This window comes from Rhinopithecus roxellana, chromosome 3, assembly GCF_007565055.1.
Source record: "Rhinopithecus roxellana isolate Shanxi Qingling chromosome 3, ASM756505v1, whole genome shotgun sequence".
Taxonomy (NCBI): domain Eukaryota; kingdom Metazoa; phylum Chordata; class Mammalia; order Primates; family Cercopithecidae; genus Rhinopithecus; species Rhinopithecus roxellana.
This window is the reverse complement of record NC_044551.1, coordinates 175297113-175317189: the sequence shown is the minus strand read 5'-3', so window position 1 is coordinate 175317189 and position 20077 is coordinate 175297113. Positions and strand designations below refer to the sequence as shown.

Here is a 20077-nt window from a genome sequence, read left to right as displayed (position 1 = left end):
GCAACTCCAGGAAGTGCCTCCTCACCTCAAAAGACCAAGAAACAAGGCTTCTGATAAAGTGTCCCACCCAGTCCAGGCTGGGGCAGTTGGTCTGAGAATGAGGCGTCACTGGGGGGAAGAGGAGGGAGAATAAAGGGGATGGGAAGAGAGGCTCAGAGAAAACGAGAGGTAGAGAGAAAGGGACAGAGTGAAAGAGAAGGAGGAAGGGGAGAAGCTGGGGAGATAATGAGGATGGAAGCGAGAGACAGAAGTGGAAAGAAGTGGAAGCCTAGAGACAGAGTGGGGGAGAGAGAGAGAGAGAAAGAGAGAAAGAGAGAGAGAGAGAGAAAGAGAGAAAGAGAGAGAGAAAGAGAGAAAGAGAGAGAGAGAGAGAGAAAGAGAGAAAGAGAGAGAGAAAGAGAGAAAGAGAGAGAGAAAGAGAGAAAGAGAGAGAGAACAGGAATGAGCAGCTGTGATGTGGCCAGAGCAGTTCATAGAAAAGAAACTCAGTTCAGAGCAGAAGGGAGGAAAGAAAATAAGAAGGAAAGAAACAGAATGAGACACAGAGAGGAGAGGAGGGAGAGAGAGAAGGAAAGCGAGGAGGGTAAAAAATGTGAGGAAAGAGAAGGACAGAAAAAAAAATGAGATGAAGCAAGACAGAACAAAGGAGGGAAAAAAGAGGGGAATCAGGAGGATGGTGAGAAAAGACAGGAGGGAAAGCCGGGAGAGAGGATAGAGGGGCGTCCTTGCTGCGCTGCACGTCAGCTCTGGTAAGCCGTCTAGCATGTCATTAGTGGGGACCTGAGGCGCCAGCGGGAAAGTCCCCTCCCAGTGGGCTGGAGGCTGAGGGAGGGCGGGCCCTGGGCTGGGATCCGCAGGCAGGTGGCCGCCCCTGGGTGGGGCCGCCCGGCCAAGCCCTCGGGGTATAAGTGGGAGGCCGGGCCTGCTGAGCACCTGTCGGGGGCAGCTCCTGGGTGCAGGTGCCAGGTAGGTGGCTCCAGCCAGCCCAGCCCCAGCATGAGCTCCTTCGACCTGCCGGCGCCCTCCCCACCTCGCTGCAGCCCCCAGTTCCCCAGCATCGGCCAGGAGCCTCCTGAGATGAACCTCTACTATGAGAACTTCTTCCACCCACAGGGCGTGCCCAGCCCTCAGCGGCCCTCCTTCGAGGGGGGCGGCGAGTATGGGGCCACCCCCAACCCCTACCTCTGGTTCAACGGGCCCACCATGACCCCGCCACCCTACCTGCCCAGCCCCAATGCCAGCCCCTTCCTGCCCCAGGCCTATGGCGTGCAGAGGTCGCTACTGCCCAGCGTGTCGGGGCTTGGGGGTAGCGACCTGGGCTGGCTGCCCATCCCTTCGCAGGAGGAGCTGATGAAGCTGGTGCGGCCCCCCTACTCCTACTCGGCTCTCATCGCCATGGCCATTCATGGGGCACCCGACAAGCGCCTCACCCTCAGCCAGATCTACCAGTACGTGGCGGACAACTTCCCCTTCTACAACAAGAGCAAGGCCGGCTGGCAGAACTCCATCCGCCACAACCTGTCGCTCAACGACTGCTTCAAGAAGGTGCCCCGGGATGATGACGACCCGGGTAAGGAGGCTTTGAGTGTGGGGGGTGTCCCCAGGGAAGGCTCGCTGCCTTCCTTCCCAAGACCCCATTCTAGAAAGTTCTGACTAGGGCTGTGCCCCCCGAGATTGGGGGATGCTACCAGGCAGGGCAGAGGGGAGCTCAGCAGTGGAGGAGAACATGGGCCTGGGGGAAGACTGGGTTTTCAGTTCTGGCTGTGCTCCTGCCCAGTCAGTGACCTCCAGCAGGTCAGACCACAGAGCCTCAGTTCCCTCATCGGAAAACCAGGGATAGTGATGGCGTCTGCTTTGCAGGCTACAGTGGAGGTGATGAGATAATGTACACAAGGTCTTTGGTGTTATCAAGCACTTAATCGCCAGCAGGAATTACGATCATCTGCATCTCCAGCACCCACCACATAAAAAGTCTTTGGTGAATGAATGACTGGACCAAGTAAAGCCCGAGGGCATCCCAAGACTGCCGAGAAGAGGATCTGACCTGGGTTAAACAGCCACTATTGGCCCATTTTGCTGCCTGCCCTATTTCTACTTATGTAACCTCCTTTAACCCATGACACCCCTGCAGGGTAGCTCTTATTAAACCCATTCTACAGATTAGGAAAATAACACTCAGAGGTGACACAGAATGAAGTGATGTGATGGAACTTGAATTTAAACTCAGTTTTCTCTAACATCAGAAATTGTGAGCTTTTCCTTTCCAACAATGCATTTCTAAAACTCAGAGACCTGCAGAGAGGCGTGTATTAAATACTCATGCATCCATTTCCCAGAATTAAAGTCCATTTTTGTTCCACCGCAGGAAGCCAAGGTATAGCTCAGAGGAACCCCAACTCTGCCCCATTTGAGGTTGGCAAGTGCCAGGCCTGTTTGTCCCCAGAAGAGGGCAAGTGTCCTGTCCAAGGACTGCTGTCACCCTCAGGCTGACAGATGGTAGCAGGAAGAGTTCAGGCCTTCCCTCGAGATGGTACCTCCCAGCTGCAAAGCCCCTTTCCATATCCAGTGTCGATCGTTCTCAGTGAGCCTGAGGAAGACAGGGGCAACAGGTCCACTTTTCAGACTAGGAAACTGAGGTTCTCCCAAAGCCTCTCAGTCAGTGAGGAGCAAAGCCAGGACTCAAGTCTGTCTTCAGACTCCAAGCCTAGGACTATTAGGTAGTCCCGGAGTTTTTCCTGAGTCTTCTTTTCCTTCAGCATTGAAAGCCCTCCATCCTGCATCCCCCAACCTCTCAGTATCCCTGCCCCCAGTACTTCCTCCTTCTTAAAGAGACCTACATTGCAAACTCCTTAATGCCTGTGCCTCTCGGCTGCAGTCCCAGAGGGCCCCGTCATGGGCTGCTTAATGAAAGATGGAGGTGGTGTGGTCCATCAGTTGATGGAATTCCTTCATTCCTCAGTCCCTGCCTTTGGGTCTCTGACTTCCTGCATCTGTCACCTTGTCTTTTAGTTTATGACAATAAGAAGGAACAGAAGCAAAGCGTTTTGTCCACCTCTCTACTTACCCCCTTTCACTTTTGTATCAGGCAAAGGGAATTACTGGACCCTGGACCCCAACTGCGAGAAGATGTTCGACAATGGAAATTTCCGCAGGAAAAGGAAGAGAAAATCAGATGTTTCCTCCAGCACAGCCACCTTGGCCTTAGAGAAGACAGAGAGCAGTCTCCTGGCAGGCAGCCCCAAGACCACAGAGCCTCAGGACATCTTGGATGGAGCCTCCCCAGGGGGCACCACCAGCTCCCCAGAGAAGCAGCCCTCCCCTCCCCCATCGGGCACCCCTTGCCTTCACAGCTTCCTCTCCTCTATGACAGCCTATGTGAGCGGGGGGAGCCCCACGAGCCGCCCCTTGGCCACACCAGGACTGAGCCCTGAGCCCAGTGACAAGACGGGGCAGAACTCACTGAGCTTCAACTCCTTCTCCCCGCTCACCAATCTCAGCAGCCACGGTGGTGGGGGTGACTGGGCAAACTCCATGCCCACCAACACGCTCGGCTACGGAGGATCTGTGCTCGGCCAGTTCAGCCCTCACTTCTACAACAGTGTCAACACCAATGGTGTCCTCTACCCCAGGGAGGGCACTGAGGTCTAGGTACAGCACAGCTCCTGAGCCAGATGGACATGCCAGAAAGAAAACCAGTGGAGGTCCTCCATGCCAGCCCCATGGTGGTCCATGACTGTGGAACTGCCCAGACATAAGTAGGAGCCTCCGAGGAATCCATCCTCTTTCTAGAGCACTGGTTAAGACTCCTGTTTATCACACATAGGCCCACACACAGACTCACCAACTTTGCAATGGAAATACTGGTGCCTGCAGAGCAGCAATAACAGTGGCAGGTGCTGTACTAGGCTCTGTACTGGCCACACTTACTACTGACAGTCACCCCGTAAGGTTCACAAACCTCCCCATTGAACAGATGAGGAAACTGAGGCTCAAGCAGGTTAAGTAACATTTCCAGGGTTATATAAACTAGTAAATGGCAGAGCTAAGAGTCAAATCCAGATCTATGTGATCCTCAGAGATTGGAGGCTGGGATAGAGAACTGACTGAGTAGCCAAGGAAGGTCAGTGTGAAAAGCTTGCTATGGCAAATAGAGCAAAATCTCTCCACTGCTTTCTGTCCACCAACATTTAGTGTCAGCCCCGACACATCTTGTCCTGGTCCAAGACCTTATTCTGCATGCCCCAACTTCCCTGCAGACACTCCTTTTGCTACCACCCAAGGAAGGAAGTCACCAGTGGCCTTAGTGCAGGAAACTCAGCCCTGGTGGCCCCGCAGAACAATGCATCTGACATGTGCAGTGCATCCCCATGGAGAGACATCATTGCTCCCCAGCCCCCCAGAAACCTTGAGCAGATCCAGGGGTCAGTGAGAGGAGTGGTGTGTACCCCTAAATCCTCCCACCCCAGCAGTGCCCATCTGTAAAATCTTATAAAGCCCAGTTTCCTGTGTGCATGTCATGGGCCAGTGAGCTGGAGATGGCTGAGTCTTCCAAGAGAAACAAGGCTGGATAAGCCCTTCTTTTTTTTTTTTTTTTTTTTTTTTTTTGCCCAGGAGAGGTGGATGTTTGTCTGAGAAAACAATGGCCTCAAGGGAGGGACTCGGGCCCACCCTCACAGAGGGTCTCTGCGTGATCTCCTGGGATTTCTCCTTGTTTTTGTGAGTACTTTTTATGCTGGTGATGTTTCATCACAGAACACCCTGGGAAGTGTTGTTTGTTTTATTTTCTTTTTAATTAAAAAAAAAATGTGGTGCAGAAACGTGGGCCTTCTTTATGAGATTTCCTGTCTCTCGGCTGCCTGGTGCGTTCAACAGGGGGCCAACTGCTGCCTGGAGCTGAAGGCATTTGGTACAGGAGACAGAGAAAGAATGCATATCAAGACTCAAGACTCTTTTCACCTCTGCACTGGTGTGGAGCCCAGACAAAAGCCCCCAAGGAAAAGAGGGGAGTCTGGGAAGGGGGGATAGGGTCATGGAAGGAATCCATTGGTACCGTATCCCAGTCTTGACAGTTCATGCAAACCTCCTAACTGTGCTATGATCATTTAATTCTAACAACCCCACGAAGAGGGGGGTACTAGTCTCATTATACAGATGAGAAAACTGAGGGTCCGAGTGGTTGAAAGATTTGTGTGAAGTCCGCATCCAGTCCACACCTAGGTCTGTCTGACCCTGCACCTCATCATGCTTCAGGATGGTCTCAGATGTGACCAATGCTAGAGGCAGTAACAACAGTACCTTGGGCTGCAATTCACTGAGGGCTGTGGGCAGTTCCTGGGTCAAGTGCTGTGTAGGTGGGACCTTTTTTATCCTTACAGCAGCCCATAAGTATATGCTGGTGATCCCCTGGGGTCCCTGACACAATGCATGCTGCAGGACTTGTGCATTGAAGCTGGATTTTTTGTTAGGAGTTCTCTCTTTAGGTGTGCACAGAGAGGGCTTAAACCAGGAATAGCTGACCATTTGCTTCGCTGCCTACTCAAACCCTGGGGCCTCTCTTTCCTTGGAGTGACAGAGGGGAGCTGGTAAATAACAACAACAATGACAATGATGATTGATGATGACGATGATGGTGATGATAATGATAAGAGCATTCATCATGGGTTGACCATGTACAAGGCACTGCATGAGGACTTGACCTGCTTTATTGTATTTAATCCTCAAAATAATCCAGTGCACTCAATACCATTGTTTTCATAGGTATTGTTATTACCATTATTGTATAGGTAAGAAAACTGAGGCCCAGGGAGATTCATACCTTGATAGAAAGCAGCCACAGTCAGGACTCAAGCAGATTCACTGATGCCTTGGCTAAAGTGCTTCTCCACAGAATCTAGCAATGGGGAGTCCAGGACTTACCACAGGACAGCAAAATCATGACAACCAAGAGAAAAAGAAGCAGGGCTGCCTGAGAACCCCTCAGGCCCTTTCCCTGGGAGTCCTTTTCCGCAGGGAGACTTCTGGCAGATTCCATATGGCCTACGAAAGTAAAAGGATGGGACATGGTGTCAGACTGTCAGACTGTTAGAAAACCCAAGATAGGCCTGCCCCTTTCTGCAGAGAAAGGAAGCCTACAGCTCGGAGGGAAGGCACTCCACAAATGTCACCAGGACAGTGAGGTCAGAGTCAGAATTAAAATGCAAGTCCCTGAAGCCCAGACTAGGATTCTTTGTCACACTAGATCCCTCTGTCACCAAATTTGCCCAAACAGACCACCCTCTCCATTGATCATCTCACTGCCTGCTCTTTAGCTCCTACTCCTTCCCCCAGGCGGGTCTGCAATGGGCGAGGGCCTAGGCCAGAAACGAGGTGGGAAGGGGCCCAAGGAGAGCCCAAACCAACCTGGAAGGGAGCCGGCCGAGGGAACCAAGGCCCACAACCTCAATCCTCTAGTCTTCTTCAGCACAAAAATTCAATGATGGGCACAAGCAGAAAGGAGAAAGTGTTTAGGGCTCTGACAACACAAAGACCCTGCCGACTCTTGCCTGTGGCCCTGCAAGGAGTTCCTGGTAGCAGCGCCAGGAGCTCACGGGAAGCATGACTCTGCAAGCACCCAGAAGGGCACAGCTGAGGGGAGTTGCAGGCCAAGAAGGGGGTCTCCCAGTAGCTTCCATGGTGACTGCCTGCCCCTCCTTTGGTTCTCTTCCTCTGAGAAGAAGAGAGAGGGAGGGAGGCAGGGAGGGAGGAAAAGGTGGGATAGAGGAAGGGAGGGGTAAAGGACTGGCTATTTACCAAGCACTTAATCGTGTGTGCAGTGCTGTGCATGGACACTTGCATGATTAGCCTCCTACTCTTTGGCTCCATGTTGAAGCCATGGTGTCCAGCCTCCATAAAGGGTCTGAGAAAAGGGCCACCTGGAAGGCTGCCTGGAGCAGATGCGACTGGAGCTGAAGGATGGTGAAAGTGAGCTGATTGAAACCACTAATTTACCCTCACCCTCCAACAGCCAAACTCAAATCCTCCCCAAACCCTGAGTTAGCGTGCCTCCATTTCCAAGTGACGTGGAGGTTGGGGGAAGTAGGCCTCAAAGCAGAATATATATGTACAATATACGTACATTTCATAATCCCACTTATTTTAGTAGGCAAAGTTGCAAGAGGAAAAGTTGGGAAATACTATACATAAAATACTAGCAGTCATTGTCTGGTTGCTAATAAACTATTAGGTGTGGCTTTTGGTCATTGTGTTTATCTCTTGTGTACAGTGGACATATTGTCATCCCAGGCCACCACAGCTAGATACCACTGCTTCCAATGACAGGGGTGCAAGAGACCTGCCATATTGTCCCATGGTCCCCCCGCCAGCACAGATGATTGATCCTGAGGGACACCTGACCCAAGCTGAGGTCTTTCTGCTATGGCTGAGGAATGAGTCCCTTTAGCACAGACATGGCTCTTAGGCAGCCACCATTGAAAGAAAGAGGAATCAATGTGAGACCAACGACTTATCTAAAATGTGAGATTCAAGGCTGGGTGCGGTGGCTCACACCTGTAATCCAGCACTTTGGGAGACTGAGGCAGGAGGATCATTTGAGTCCAGGAGTTTGAGACCAGCCTGGGCAACACAATGAAATCCCATCTCTACAAAAGATTTTAAAAATAGCCAGGTGTAGTGGCGTGTGCCTGTAGTCTCAGCTACTCAGGAGGCTGAGGTGGGAGGATCACCTGAGCCCAGGAGACGGAGGTTGCATTGAGCTGAGATCATGTCACTTCACTCCAACCTGGGCAACAGAGTGAGACTCTGTCTCAATAAAATAAAATAAAATAAATCGTGAGAGTCAGAAAAACAAATGCTCAGACTTACTGAAAAGTTAATGCCAAGCTCGTGAGAGTGTTGTGGGAGTTAAAAGGTGGCAGAAGCTCTCCTCAGAGTTCCTGGAGGGTCCAGCAGAGATCAAGCACAAGACTGGAAAGGAAGGGGAGTTTGAGGAGAGAGCAGAGGGGTTGCAGGGAAGTAGCCAGCATTTATGAGCCCCTGCCATGCACTAGGCCCTGGGGACTCATGGAACATGCAGTTATCTCCTGTCATCTTCACAATGCCCTGGGTCTGGGGGAGCATTTTAACTATTTGACCTATGCAGAAACTGGGACACCCAGGGTTTAAGCAGCCTCTCAATATCTCAGACCACAGTCTACGCGCTTTAAATATTAGGCTCCCCCACACCCCTGTAAATGGGCACTGTGAGGCCTGCCATCAAGTGAACCATCAGTCTCCTTGCTAGAGAGAGCATAGGGACATAGCATCCATATCAGGAAAGCCACACTGGCCAGCACATCACAGCAGGCCCAAGCTTTGTCTCTGTGGAAGGCTCAACCCCCTGCCCTATACACGGACTTCATGCCTGCCCCCTGCTTTCCTTCAGCCCAGAAGGAGAGAGACCTGGGCTGCTTTCTCTGCTGACCTGCCTTTTGATATTCTCCTTAGGAGCTGCTGTGAAAACACAATGAAATTGGCCTTTGTCTCTGACTTTCTCTATTCAGTGCTTCTTTGAGGTTCTTGTGGGGCAGAAATATTGCAGTGCTGCAGACACCATTTGCTTCCTTTTACTTGTGGGCCCCAACATGACCCATTGGACATATGCTCCTCCCTTGCAGAAGTCTTTGGAATCCCAAGCAGAAGGCCAAAAATGCAGGGTGTGTCCTGGAGGTGATATAACTAATTGGGGAAACTGTCCTGCTTTCTTTCAGTTCAGGCAGACGAGGTAACAGCAATATTTAACATTTGTTGCATGTTTAGGATGAACTATGTACTTCCTTTTTTTTTTTTTTTTTTTTTTGAGACGGGGTCTCGCTCTGTCACCCAGGCTGGATTGCAGTGGTATAATCTCGGCTCACTGCAACCTCTGCTTCCCGGGTTCAAGTGATTCTCCTGCCTCAGTCTCCCGAGTAACTGGGACTATAGGCGCCCGCCATCGTGCCTGGCTAATTTTTGTATTTTTAGTAGAGATGGGGTTTTGCCATGTTGGCCAGGCTGGTCTCAAACTCCTGACCTCATGTGATCCACCCACCTCGGCCTCCCAGTGTTGGGATTACAGGTGTGAGCCACCGCGCCAGGCCTATGTACTTCCTATAGATTGCTTAACAATCTCAATGCCACTGAAGCTGACACTATCATTATTTGTATTTGGTATGGAAGTAAACCAGTATTCAGAGACGTTGAGTAACTTTTCCAAGACCATGCAACTAGTACCTGAGGTAGACCTCAAACACAGGTATCCCCAGCTCCACAACCTGTGCTCTTAACCTAGATGTTAGGAGAACACTCCTGAACTGGGAATTTGGAGACAGTATCCCCACAAGGAGAAAATTCCCTTTCTGCAGATTCTGGAACAATCAAATGTGGGATAATGGCTATCAGGAAGATGTTACGTCAGCTCGGGCCACCATCATCTCTGCATTCCTGATCAGCGACAGCCTCCAGGCTGGTCTCCCTGCCTCCAGCCTCTCCCTCCGCACTACAGAGTGCGAGCTTCCTAAGGGACAGAGCTGGTCATGCCTGCCTCTGTCATCCTCAGAGCCCCTCAGTGGTCACGTATCCTTTAGGTCCACACTAATTTGCATGGCTCTCGAAGCCCATGCTCTGGTCTCATCTCTCTGATTAGACCTCAGGCTTAGCATCAGACTAAATAGGATTCAGATTCCCTCTGCCTGCCTAGAGGAGTCAATGTAAGCAGGCAGCTGCCTCAGACTAAATTGGATTCAGATGCCCTCTGCCTGCCTAGAGGAGTCAATGTAAGCAGGCAGCTGCCTCAAGAGAGGTCCTGCATATTTGTGTGTATTAGTCTGTTTTCATACTGCTAATAAAGACATGCCTGAGACTGGGTAATTTATAAAGGAAAGAGGTTTAATTGACTCACAGTTCTGCATGGCTGAGGAGGCCTCACATCATGGTGGGAGAGCAAGGGATATCTTACATGGCAGCAGGCAAGAGAGAGCTTGTGCAGGGGAACTCCCCTTTAAAAAACCATCAGATCTCGTGAGACTTACTCACTATCATGAGAACAGCATGGGAGAGACCCACACCCATGACTCAATTACCTCCCACCAGGTCCCTCTAACAACACATGGGAGTTGTTGGAGCTACAATTTAAGATGAGATTTGGGTGGAGACACAGCCAAACCATATCAGCATGTTTTATTATATTTTTCCCTCAATCAGGCTATATTCTTAGTGTAATTTAAAAATACTTAAAACAGGATCATTAGAAAATAAAAACTCAGATTCTAGCACCAAAATTCAGAAGGGGGGCTATGAGAGTGAGGGGTGGGGAGAAGTCTTCCTGAGAGTTTCTAAGAGGCACTGGGGAAGTGGGGATAGTGATTAGCCCTGGAGGAAGAAGGGGCTACTGGCTGGAAAAGGGCATGAGATGGGGTTGATAATCTCCTATTGTTTTATCTGAGTGCTGGTCACACAGATATGTTTACTTTAGGAAAATGTATTGAGAATACACTTGTGATTTCTGCATTTTTATATACATACATTAACTCAGTCATATGCTGCTAAATGTTTAACAATGGGTTTGCTGGAGAAAAAAGGATGCCCCAGATTTGTAATGTCTGCCCATTTCTGTGGTGTAAATACTCACTTCACAACTGATTTCAAGCTTCCCATGCACTGTAACTGAAGACAGAGTTGGGAAGACATGTGCAGTAGCACAACATTAAATCATATTTCCACCATACACACATGGAAGGTGTAAGTAACACCCAGAGCATGGGAAATAATAAAATGTAGTAAAATAATCAAGAAGCAATGAGTTTTAAATATTTATTTCTTACCTTTGTTTCTAATATAATTTTAACTATACATTTATTTAATTTTTGATAATAGCTGTGCTTGACATAAAACTCCTGAAAAGTTAACAGCTGTTGTGAGCCAGTTTGAGCCGGCTCCAGGACACCATTGGTATAAACACCCGTAATTTCTGGCCCCAGACTCCCCTCTCCCTAAAATACTAGTTGTCACACCCTCCTGCTATTGCCATCTTCATCTCTGGGCCTTTCCAGGGGCTATCTCTACCAGGTCTCCCTTCTTCTTCCCCAAGGCCTTCCTTCCTTAACCTTGCCTTCAGTTCTCATCTAAGAAGTTACTTGCTCCAGGAAGCCATTCCAGGCTAGCAAAGGTCCAACCATGTGTGTTCTTACAGTATGGGACACTTACCCATATGTTACCATTTTCTCTTTACTTGTCTGACTTTCTGTAGACTGAGTTCTGAGGGCAGGAACCAGGTGTCAGTGGCTCCCTTGGCACTTGGCACAGTCGCTGGTATAGTGAATATGCTTGGTGAATGTTAAATGGATAGATGGATGGATGAATGGATGAATGGATGGTTGGATAGATGGATGGATGGATGGATGGATGGATGGATGGATGGATGAATGGGTGGATGGATGTGGATGGATGGATGAATGGGTGGGTGGATGGATGGATGGATGGATGAATGGGTGGGTGGATGGATGGATGGATGGATGAGTGGGTGGGTGGATGGATGGATGGTCGGATGGATAAAATTTCACACAAGTCATTAATCTTTGTGCCTATTTATCCCCAGAAGAAATTCCTAAGACCTTAGCACTTCAGCCCCCATCCCTGCAGGCTTTGGTCTAGCATTCCTAATTCTGTCTAAGGCACTGGGGTAGGTGGCACCTCTCAAGACTAACCTTGGTCACTCCCCAATTACTCCCAGCTATTCTCTAGGATGCTCAAGTGCTCCTTTGTCCAGTGATAACTGGGTTTAATCCTGATTCAGAAAGAGTATCAAAGACAAAAACAGCAAAAAGTTACTGATTACTGTCCTGATCCCAGGCCCCAGCTGGTTTAGGTAACGTTATTTTGCAATGGGAAGGAGAAGAAGGATTGCCCTATTTTTAGAGCCAAGACAAAAAGTTCATACTGTAACAAATTGCCAGCCTTTGAAAGAAAAAAAGATTACACATTTATTTATTATCTTTGTTTATAATATAATTTATTTAGCTGTAAGTTTATTTAATTTTTAATAAACTTTTAATAAACTCCCCTCTCCCTAAATAAGAATAAGAACCCAGGTTTTGGATCTAGATGGAGCAAGGTTCAAATCCTGATTTGGCCTTTTATCTGCTGGAGACCTTGGGCCTATGACATCACCCCTCTGAGCTTTCAATTCATCATCTATTAAATGGAGATAAGAAATGTAGCCAATGTCAGGATTTTGATGAGCATCAATTAGGATATGTAGAGAAAGCCTACCAAGAAGCTTGCCCAGAGGAAATGCCCTTAATTATCAATTTGATGCAAATCAATAAGTCATTGGTCTCTCACTGGGTCAATGTTATAGATTCATGGGTCAATGTTATAGATTCTACTTGAAAAAAATTAAAAGTATCTTGAGAAACTAAGGCTCAATCACACAACACCTGGGAGAACTACAGCTTACGAGGAGAATGAAGTCTCTCCCTTCCCTCTACCCAACACACCTGTCCTAACCTGACCTCCTTGAGAGCTCCATGATTTGGCAACAAGGTTGTGAGCAGGTGGGGAACAAAACTGAGAGTCACACTGATGGTGCCTTCCCAGGAACCAAAAGACCAGTCTTGGCTTCTCCCTCCTCCCATGCTCATGCTCCCAAACTCCCAAACAGAGAGGCAGCCCTAGGAGTGGGTAACATGGTAGGGCTGGTGGGGGTTGCAGTGGTAATCTACATGATGGGGTCTGGAAGTGCCAGGAAGTCATGCCACACCACACACACACACTCTCACTATGTGTCCATAGATGCCAGAAGTCATTCATTTTCACAGGGAATAAGAACTTACACCCATGGTGAGAGCAGGACACAGTTTTTCAATCCCCCAAGAGTGAACAAAAATGGTTTCTCAGAATCTGGAACTCAGGCCATGACTTCAAAGGCGAGGAAACTGAATCTCACAAAGTGAATAGGCATAGGCCAGAGTCTCATTGTTAATGCCAGACATACAACTGGGCACAAACGTGCCAACTTCCCAAGGGGCCGGGGGGGTTTATATGTCAACACTGCTCATGGGGGGTGTTCAACAGACCCCTCTGGGGAGCAGGTTTGAATGTGGGCAGGAGCAGAAGGTGGGTGGAGGTGATGGCAGGGAATGGCGGGGGGGAAGGTAGAGGTGCTGATGGGGACTGAATGGGTGACCCAGTGAACAGCTGGGGAGAAATCCAGGGACCAGCTGGGCCCTTATAGTTAGGCCTTTGGTCTGTTGGACATGAACAATTTCTCAGAACGTCAACATGGATCAAGACAAAATTAAGACCACTCCACAGTCACATGTGTGAACATAGAGGAAAACATAGGCACTCCTCAAGCTGCAGTATGACCACATGGCCCCAGCCCTGCTGCCTTTTTCCCTGTTCCAGATTTAGCTTCACTCCATGCTTCCCTCCTTCCAAATATGATTTATTGAGGTGCCCAATTCTAGAATTGTCTTCACTTCCTGACAGCATTCAATCCAAGCAAAGTCCTTCTTCCTTAAGCTTTCCCCCAAACACCTAACATAAGCCCACATTTTTAAAGTCCTCTTCGATACTCTCATACTGAAATGCTCACTGTTCTTTATGTTACACGTTCCCCATCACTGCAGTGAGAGACCAACCCAACTTGTTTAACAACAGGGCTTTCCCTAGTACCCCTTGGGTGGAGGACATTGATAATAGGTGAGTTGAAAACTCATTCAAGTATTCATTTATTCATCAAAAGTCTATGATGTACCCAGCACTGTGTTAGGAGTTAGAGACACTGTATACTGGTGAGTCAAAAATGGTGCCATTCTCCAGGAGGTCATAGTCTGTTAGAGAAACAGACAAGTAAATATCTTAGCACAGCTCCCTGTGGCGTGTGCTCTGATGGGTCAACACAAAGGAGGTACCTGTCACAGGTGAGGGGTCAAGGAAGGCTCCCTGGAGTGAGTGACACCTGAGAGAGGTCTGCAAGGGGGTGAATAACGCAGGCAGAGGTAGAGTATGCACAAATGCCTGGAGATGTGAGAGAAATGCAAGTGATTCAAGATGTCAGGAGTTAAGTAAGTGCAGGAAGCAAAGTAGCCTTAAATCCCAGCAGAGAAGCTCATTTCTTCTTCCCGAGGTATCAGGGAGCCTTGCAAAGGTTGCGAGCAGGTGGGTAACAAAACTGAGAGTCACACTGATGGCATTGAAAGGCTGGCACCTCACCCCTCTTGCCTTCAGAGGCAATCTGAGTTCCTAGAACCTAGCTCAGATGGAAGCCCCTTCTTTGCATGACAACTGGGTCAGGAACTATAAAAGAATAATACGCAGAGTCGACTACATAAAAGTGAGTTGTTTCTGTATGGCAAAGCCTCCATCAACAGAGTAGGAAAGTAAACACAAAGGGAGAGAAGTGTTACAGTATACATGTCAAAAATTTAATAACTGTGTTATAGGGAGATCTCTAGCAAATTAGTAAGATAAAGACTTTCCCAGCAGAAAATGGGCAAATCTATTTTCACCAACAAAGAAATGCAAATAGATAATAGACACATGAAAAGAAGCCTAGTCTCACAAATGATCAAAGAAAAAAGACCACAGTGATATTACATCCTTTCCACTGACACATTAGCAAAGCCTAGAACTGTCAAGGATAGGAGGAAATAGGGGCCCTTGTCTCATATATTCTTGGATGAAGAACAAGGCAAAACGATCTTAAGGGCAATTTCAATAATGACCATGGAAATGTCTAATGTATGTGTCTTTTGACTGGAGGATCTCTCTACTAAGAGTTTAATTTTGAGGCTGAGTATGCCAAGATGTATGTACAAGATGTGCCTCACAGAGACATTTATATTAGTGCAAAGCTTATATTAGTGAAATGCAGGAATAACTTGAATGTCTACCATCAGAAAAATGGAATAAATAAACCATGACATGGTTTATAATAATTCTGATGAAAGACTATGCAGCTATTTAAAAGGAATGAAAGAGATTTAGCAGAAATAACCGAAGGGATATCAGTGATATCCTGCACAGGGAGAGGGCAGGGAGAAAGATACCAAACAGGATGTCAAATGTCTTAGATATGTGAATATATACTATGCGTTACTTAACGTAGGAAGGGTGAGTTAGGACATAGATGATCTTTCTTTAGCTACCGCAAACAAACTAGTCATATGTCACTTTCTCTTTTTTTTTTTTTTTTTTTTTTTTTTTGAGACGGGAGTCTCACTCTGTCACCCAGACTGGAGTGCAATGGCACAATCTCGGCTGACTGCAACCTCCGCCTCCTGTGTTCAAGCGATTCTCCTACCTCAGCCTCCCAAGAAGCTGGGATTACAGGCACCTGCCACCATGCCCAGCCAATTTTTGTAGCATTAGTAGAGACAGGGTTTCACCATATTGGTCAGGCTGGTCACGAACTCCTTACCTCACGACCTGCCTGCTTGGCCTCCCAAAGTGCTGGGATTACAGGCGTGAGCCATCATGCCTGGTCACATACCAGTTTCTCCAGTGGCTCTTCTTTTCTTTTGGTGCCTTGGAGAGAGCACTGGATTGGAAGTCAGATGCTCTGTGTTTGAGTGCTGACCCTATCACTATTTCATGCAGTCCTGGCACTTATGGACTTTGGTTTACTTGACTGGAAGAGGAAAGAGCAGAATAAAATGAAAGCTGGGCTTCCTTTAGCTTTGACCATCTGTTTTACGTCCGTGGTCATATTTTGATGCCCCAAAGAACCCTGAGAGGTAAATGAGGACAGGGAATATCTCCATTCCCCAGAGGACAGATACAGAATTGAGGCCTTTTGTTAGTGAAGCAGCAGGTTTGGGGACCAGGTGTAGTTATGTGAGCTGTCTCCAATGTCATGGAGTGCAGGTGAGGGCATGTCAGAGCTCATGTAGACTTAAAAACTCCCCAAATTTGGTGTGTTAGAAAGCTTGGACTGCCATAATAAAATACCACAGACCAGGTTGCCTAACAACAGAAATGTATATTCTTACAACTCTGGAAGCTGCAAATCCAAGATCAGGATGCCAGCATGGTCAGGTTCTGGTGAGGGATCTTTTCCTGGCATGCAGATGGCAGACTTCTTGCTATGTCCTTACATGGCTGAGAGAGAGGGAGGGAGAGAGTTCTTCTTACAAGGCCATCAATGCTATGGGATTAGGAGGACATCCTTGTGACCTCATTTAACCTTCATTAGCTCCCAAAAGCCCTGTCTCCAAACATAGTCACATAGCCACGGGATTAGAGCTTTAACAAATGAATGAGCCAAGGTGCTGGGAGAGTGGATGCCATTCAGCTCACAGCATGTGGCTATGCAGGAGAGAAAGAACTAACTAGCTAGCTAGCACAAAAACAGACATTGGATGAACTTAAGGCCAACAGAACTGAGAGGAAGCTCTTGCATGCAGCTCTTCCATGTGCAAGTCCCAAAAACTGGACTTCTAGGGGAAACAGGACGTAGTAGACAATGAAAAGATCATGTATTTTGGAGAGTGACTTTCCCAATTCAAACCCTGGCTACTACCATGCTGTTGGGCAAATCCCCGAGAGGCCTTGGGTTTCTCATGTCTAAAATGGAGGTATTCGGACCCTCCCCACAGGTTCATCAAGCGGCTGTGAAGACAAAATGAGATAAGGCTGAGTTTCTGGGCACGTGGGGCACACGGCACTGGCATACACAGATGATTTGAGGTGACTTGTGGATAAGGCGTTAGACAACACTGATGCAGAGGAGAAAGCTGTTCCTTTCTAACTGGGTTCAGGCGTTTCTCTTTTCATCCAAAGAGAAAAGTCCAGCTTGATACACACATGTCGTCAGCACCTCCCAATACCTCCCAATACCTGCCAATCTCCCTTTTCCACAAAGGCTCTAAGCCCTTTGCAGGAAATAGTATCCAACAATAATTGAAGATCAGTTTGCATTTATTTTTACAGTTATCTTCTCTATATGGGAAGAGAGGCTGGTTTACTTTTTAAAGTCATCACATAAAGTTTCCTTTATAAATAAATTTATTTTAGAAAAAAGAGCTGATTTAAAGAAATAATAGCAAGTCAATGATAGCTCAGGTGAGACGTGACCATGGCTAAAACAAACCAACCAATAGAAACCGCTCAGCAAGAGCAATGCTTGAGTGACGGAATTTGGCGCAACTCTGTTGCTGGAGACAAAGTACCAGACCCAGAGAGAAAAACTTGGGCATGGGAGGTAGGGCTGACTTGCAGCTCCCACTTGGATGGACAGAACAGCATGTGGAGACTCACATCGTGAACTTTTGCTCCAAGAACTACTGTGGGAGCATACCAGGAAAACGAAAAGAATACATAGAACCTTTGAAAGAAGGGGGTTGCTGCTGCAAAAGCTGAGATAGCTGAAAAACGGTGAGTGCCCGAAGTGTGAGGGGGGAAAGTCCACCTCCGAACACACATCCTCACTGGGGAAACTGAAAATCCAGATCACCCAAGAACGATTGAACCTTACCTAAAGTGTATACTGCCTAGGTGAGGGGTATACCAAAATCTCAGAAATCACCACAGCAGAACTTACCCATGTAACCAAACACCTGTTCTCCAAAACCTACTGAAATAAAATTAAACAAACAAGAAGAAGAAGAAGAGGAAGAAGAAGAAGAAGAGGAAGAAGAAGAAGAAGAAGAAGAAGAAGAAGAAGAAGAAGAAGAAGAAGAAGAAGAAGAAGAAGAAGAAGAAGAAGAGGAAGAAGAAGAAGAAAAACAACATAACCACTGAAGGAAAGGCTGGAGATCATGGTAATGTATACCTAGCAGATGCATTTATTTAAAATGTAGGAAAATTAAGAAAATAATGTGAGATAACCTTAGAAAGAAGACTATGACCACATTATTAGGCTACCTCGAGCTATAATGAAGCTTTAAATACAATTAATTTGGCAATAGTGTTTTTAATGTATTGGAGTAGAGACAGAAAATACATAAAGGACCTATTTAAAGGCTTTTCAGTGACTTAAGTGAGAAGGCTATACCCAACATAAGGTTTCGCCTTGATTACTACTGGTATTTCCACCTGCTAATACCTAGTACCTACTAGGTGAATAATAAATGTTTGTTGAATTAATAACTCAATGTGTAATAAAGAAATGCCTAATTAATGAAACAAGAGAGCCTGAGCTAATATAATGATAATGGAAATAGAAAATAAGGAACAAATAGAAAAATATTGTTGAGACATAATCAATACGATTTAATATTAGATTGGAAGTGGTGCATTGGGGTGGAGTAGGGAAGATAATGAGGTTTTTACCATCACTTGTACATCGAATTTTTTTAAATTGTTAATCTTTTATTGGAGGTATAAACTGTGGTTGAGCTTGGTACATCCCCATAGTACAGAAAGGAACACAAGAAATTGATCATAATTAACATGACATTGAATTTACAAATTATCTAGCTCTACTTTTTGGAATGGCTAGAAACAGTGTTCTTAGTTAAGTTCTAAAAGGATTCTAAGCAAATTCTAAAAGGATTCTGCATGTTTCAATGAATGGATAGCTCAGGTCCCACTCAGCTTTTCTCAACAGAAAATACAAAATGAAAAAAGCTAATTAAGTAGAAAAGCTGCCCTAAAGTTCATCTCACAATTTTAGAAGCAATCCATTTTACTTTAAGTACTCCTAACAGATACCTTCTAAAAGGCAAGGATACTGGTAAAAATAAAACAATGTTCCCAACTCACAAGGTTTCCATCTCTGCCTTGATGAATGGTAAAATAATCAAGATGATTTACATACTCCTCACTGTGATATCTGGCTATTTGCTAAAACAGATGTTTGGTTTTTGTACCATAGATATCTTGAAGTTCCCCTAGGCAGAAAATCATAGGAGAAAGGAATCTCCCCTGGAAGACAGAATCTTAGAGAGGAAATCACGTTGATAAATCTGACCACACCTCTCTCTGGAATTTTAAAGTAAAGCATAAGTAAAAGATGATATTTGGCTGCCTTAATAGTCACTTAGCAATCATAGGATATTACTAGGAAGTCACATTTCTTGTTCAGGGAAACAAGCACATTAGATTTTCCTGAAGTTTTACAATCTAAACACAAATAGACTCAGACCTGTTAACTGGAAATGGGGCCTCTTGTTAGAGTTCTTTGATCTTCTTGATACATTCTGTGTACATAGGAAAATAACTGCCTATATCAGTCACTGTAAAGAGGTTTTAAGTATATGATAAACGCTAATCACTTCACATCTGAACTAGCAGAAGCAAATTGTTAAGGCCAGGCTGGTCTCCCTGCAAGCAACAAGGACTACACAGGAGTGTAGTAAGGAAATGGAAACACATCACATAACCATATACACAACTGTATACTGCTCAGCCAACAGTTTTTATTCTGGAGTTGTAATCTTGTGTTCAAGATCCCGTCCGCGATCCATTCAATCCTGTGCTTTACAAACAGTGTTCTCTCCTGTATAAAAAATCACGGGCAGCCAGAAAAAAAAACTTACTAGAAACAGTAATGTGTGTTACTTGGAAAAGGCAGATCCCCCCTGTTCTCTTCCCCACGGGAGACAGCACCATCGGCCTCTGTTGGAGCAGTTGGTCCCTCCTGTGAGGGCTTCTGGGTGTCTGCTCCATCAGGGCTGCTGAGAGACTTGCATTCTGGAAGGAGTAGGTTGACCAGCACCTGTGGGAGATGCTGCTGACAGGTGTAAGAGGGGAATGAAGCTGCTTAGGCTCTCCCCTCAGGCAAGGCTGGTCCCTTGTCACCTGCAGGGATTCTACCGTTAGCCTGAGTGAAGTGGTTTACGTTGTCCCCAGCAAGAAACTACAGAGAAGACCTTGTCTTCCTGGCCCTGCTCAAAGCTGAAAGCTCAAACCACCCTAAGGACTCTAACCATCCCAAAGGTCTGCAGCAGCCCCCCTCACCATTTTCTGACAAGCGCAGGCAAAGCACAGCATTGGCATTGTTGACTGGGCTGCTTGCACTGAAAAGACAAGACCTGGGTGGCAGGGCCACCTGTCCCGCTGTCTCAGCAGGTTTGCCTGACTCTAGATTTCCCTCAGAGGCCAAAAAACGGAGTCTCCA

General features: G+C 46.9%; 1 protein-coding gene across 1 annotated transcript; it reads left to right on the top strand.

Moving 5' to 3' along the window:
• The first annotated feature begins 941 nt into the window (after window positions 1–941).
• Window positions 942–4813, top strand: FOXI1 (forkhead box I1). The gene is made up of 3 exons (XM_010364884.2): window positions 942–1570; window positions 3086–3648; window positions 4612–4813. Exons 1-2 carry the CDS (start codon window positions 997–999, stop codon window positions 3646–3648), a joined length of 1137 nt encoding a protein of 378 aa, XP_010363186.1. The 5' UTR covers window positions 942–996; the 3' UTR covers window positions 4612–4813.
• The last annotated feature ends 15264 nt before the right edge of the window (window positions 4814–20077 follow it).

Bases quoted from the DNA above. Each gene is read 5' to 3' on its own strand.
- FOXI1 (XM_010364884.2), top strand. From the start codon at position 997: ATGAGCTCCTTCGACCTGCCGGCGCCCTCCCCACCTCGCTGCAGCCCC. The intron at 1,571-3,085 runs GTAAGGAGGCTT...CTTTTGTATCAG, and splicing joins CCGGGATGATGACGACCCGG to GCAAAGGGAATTACTGGACC.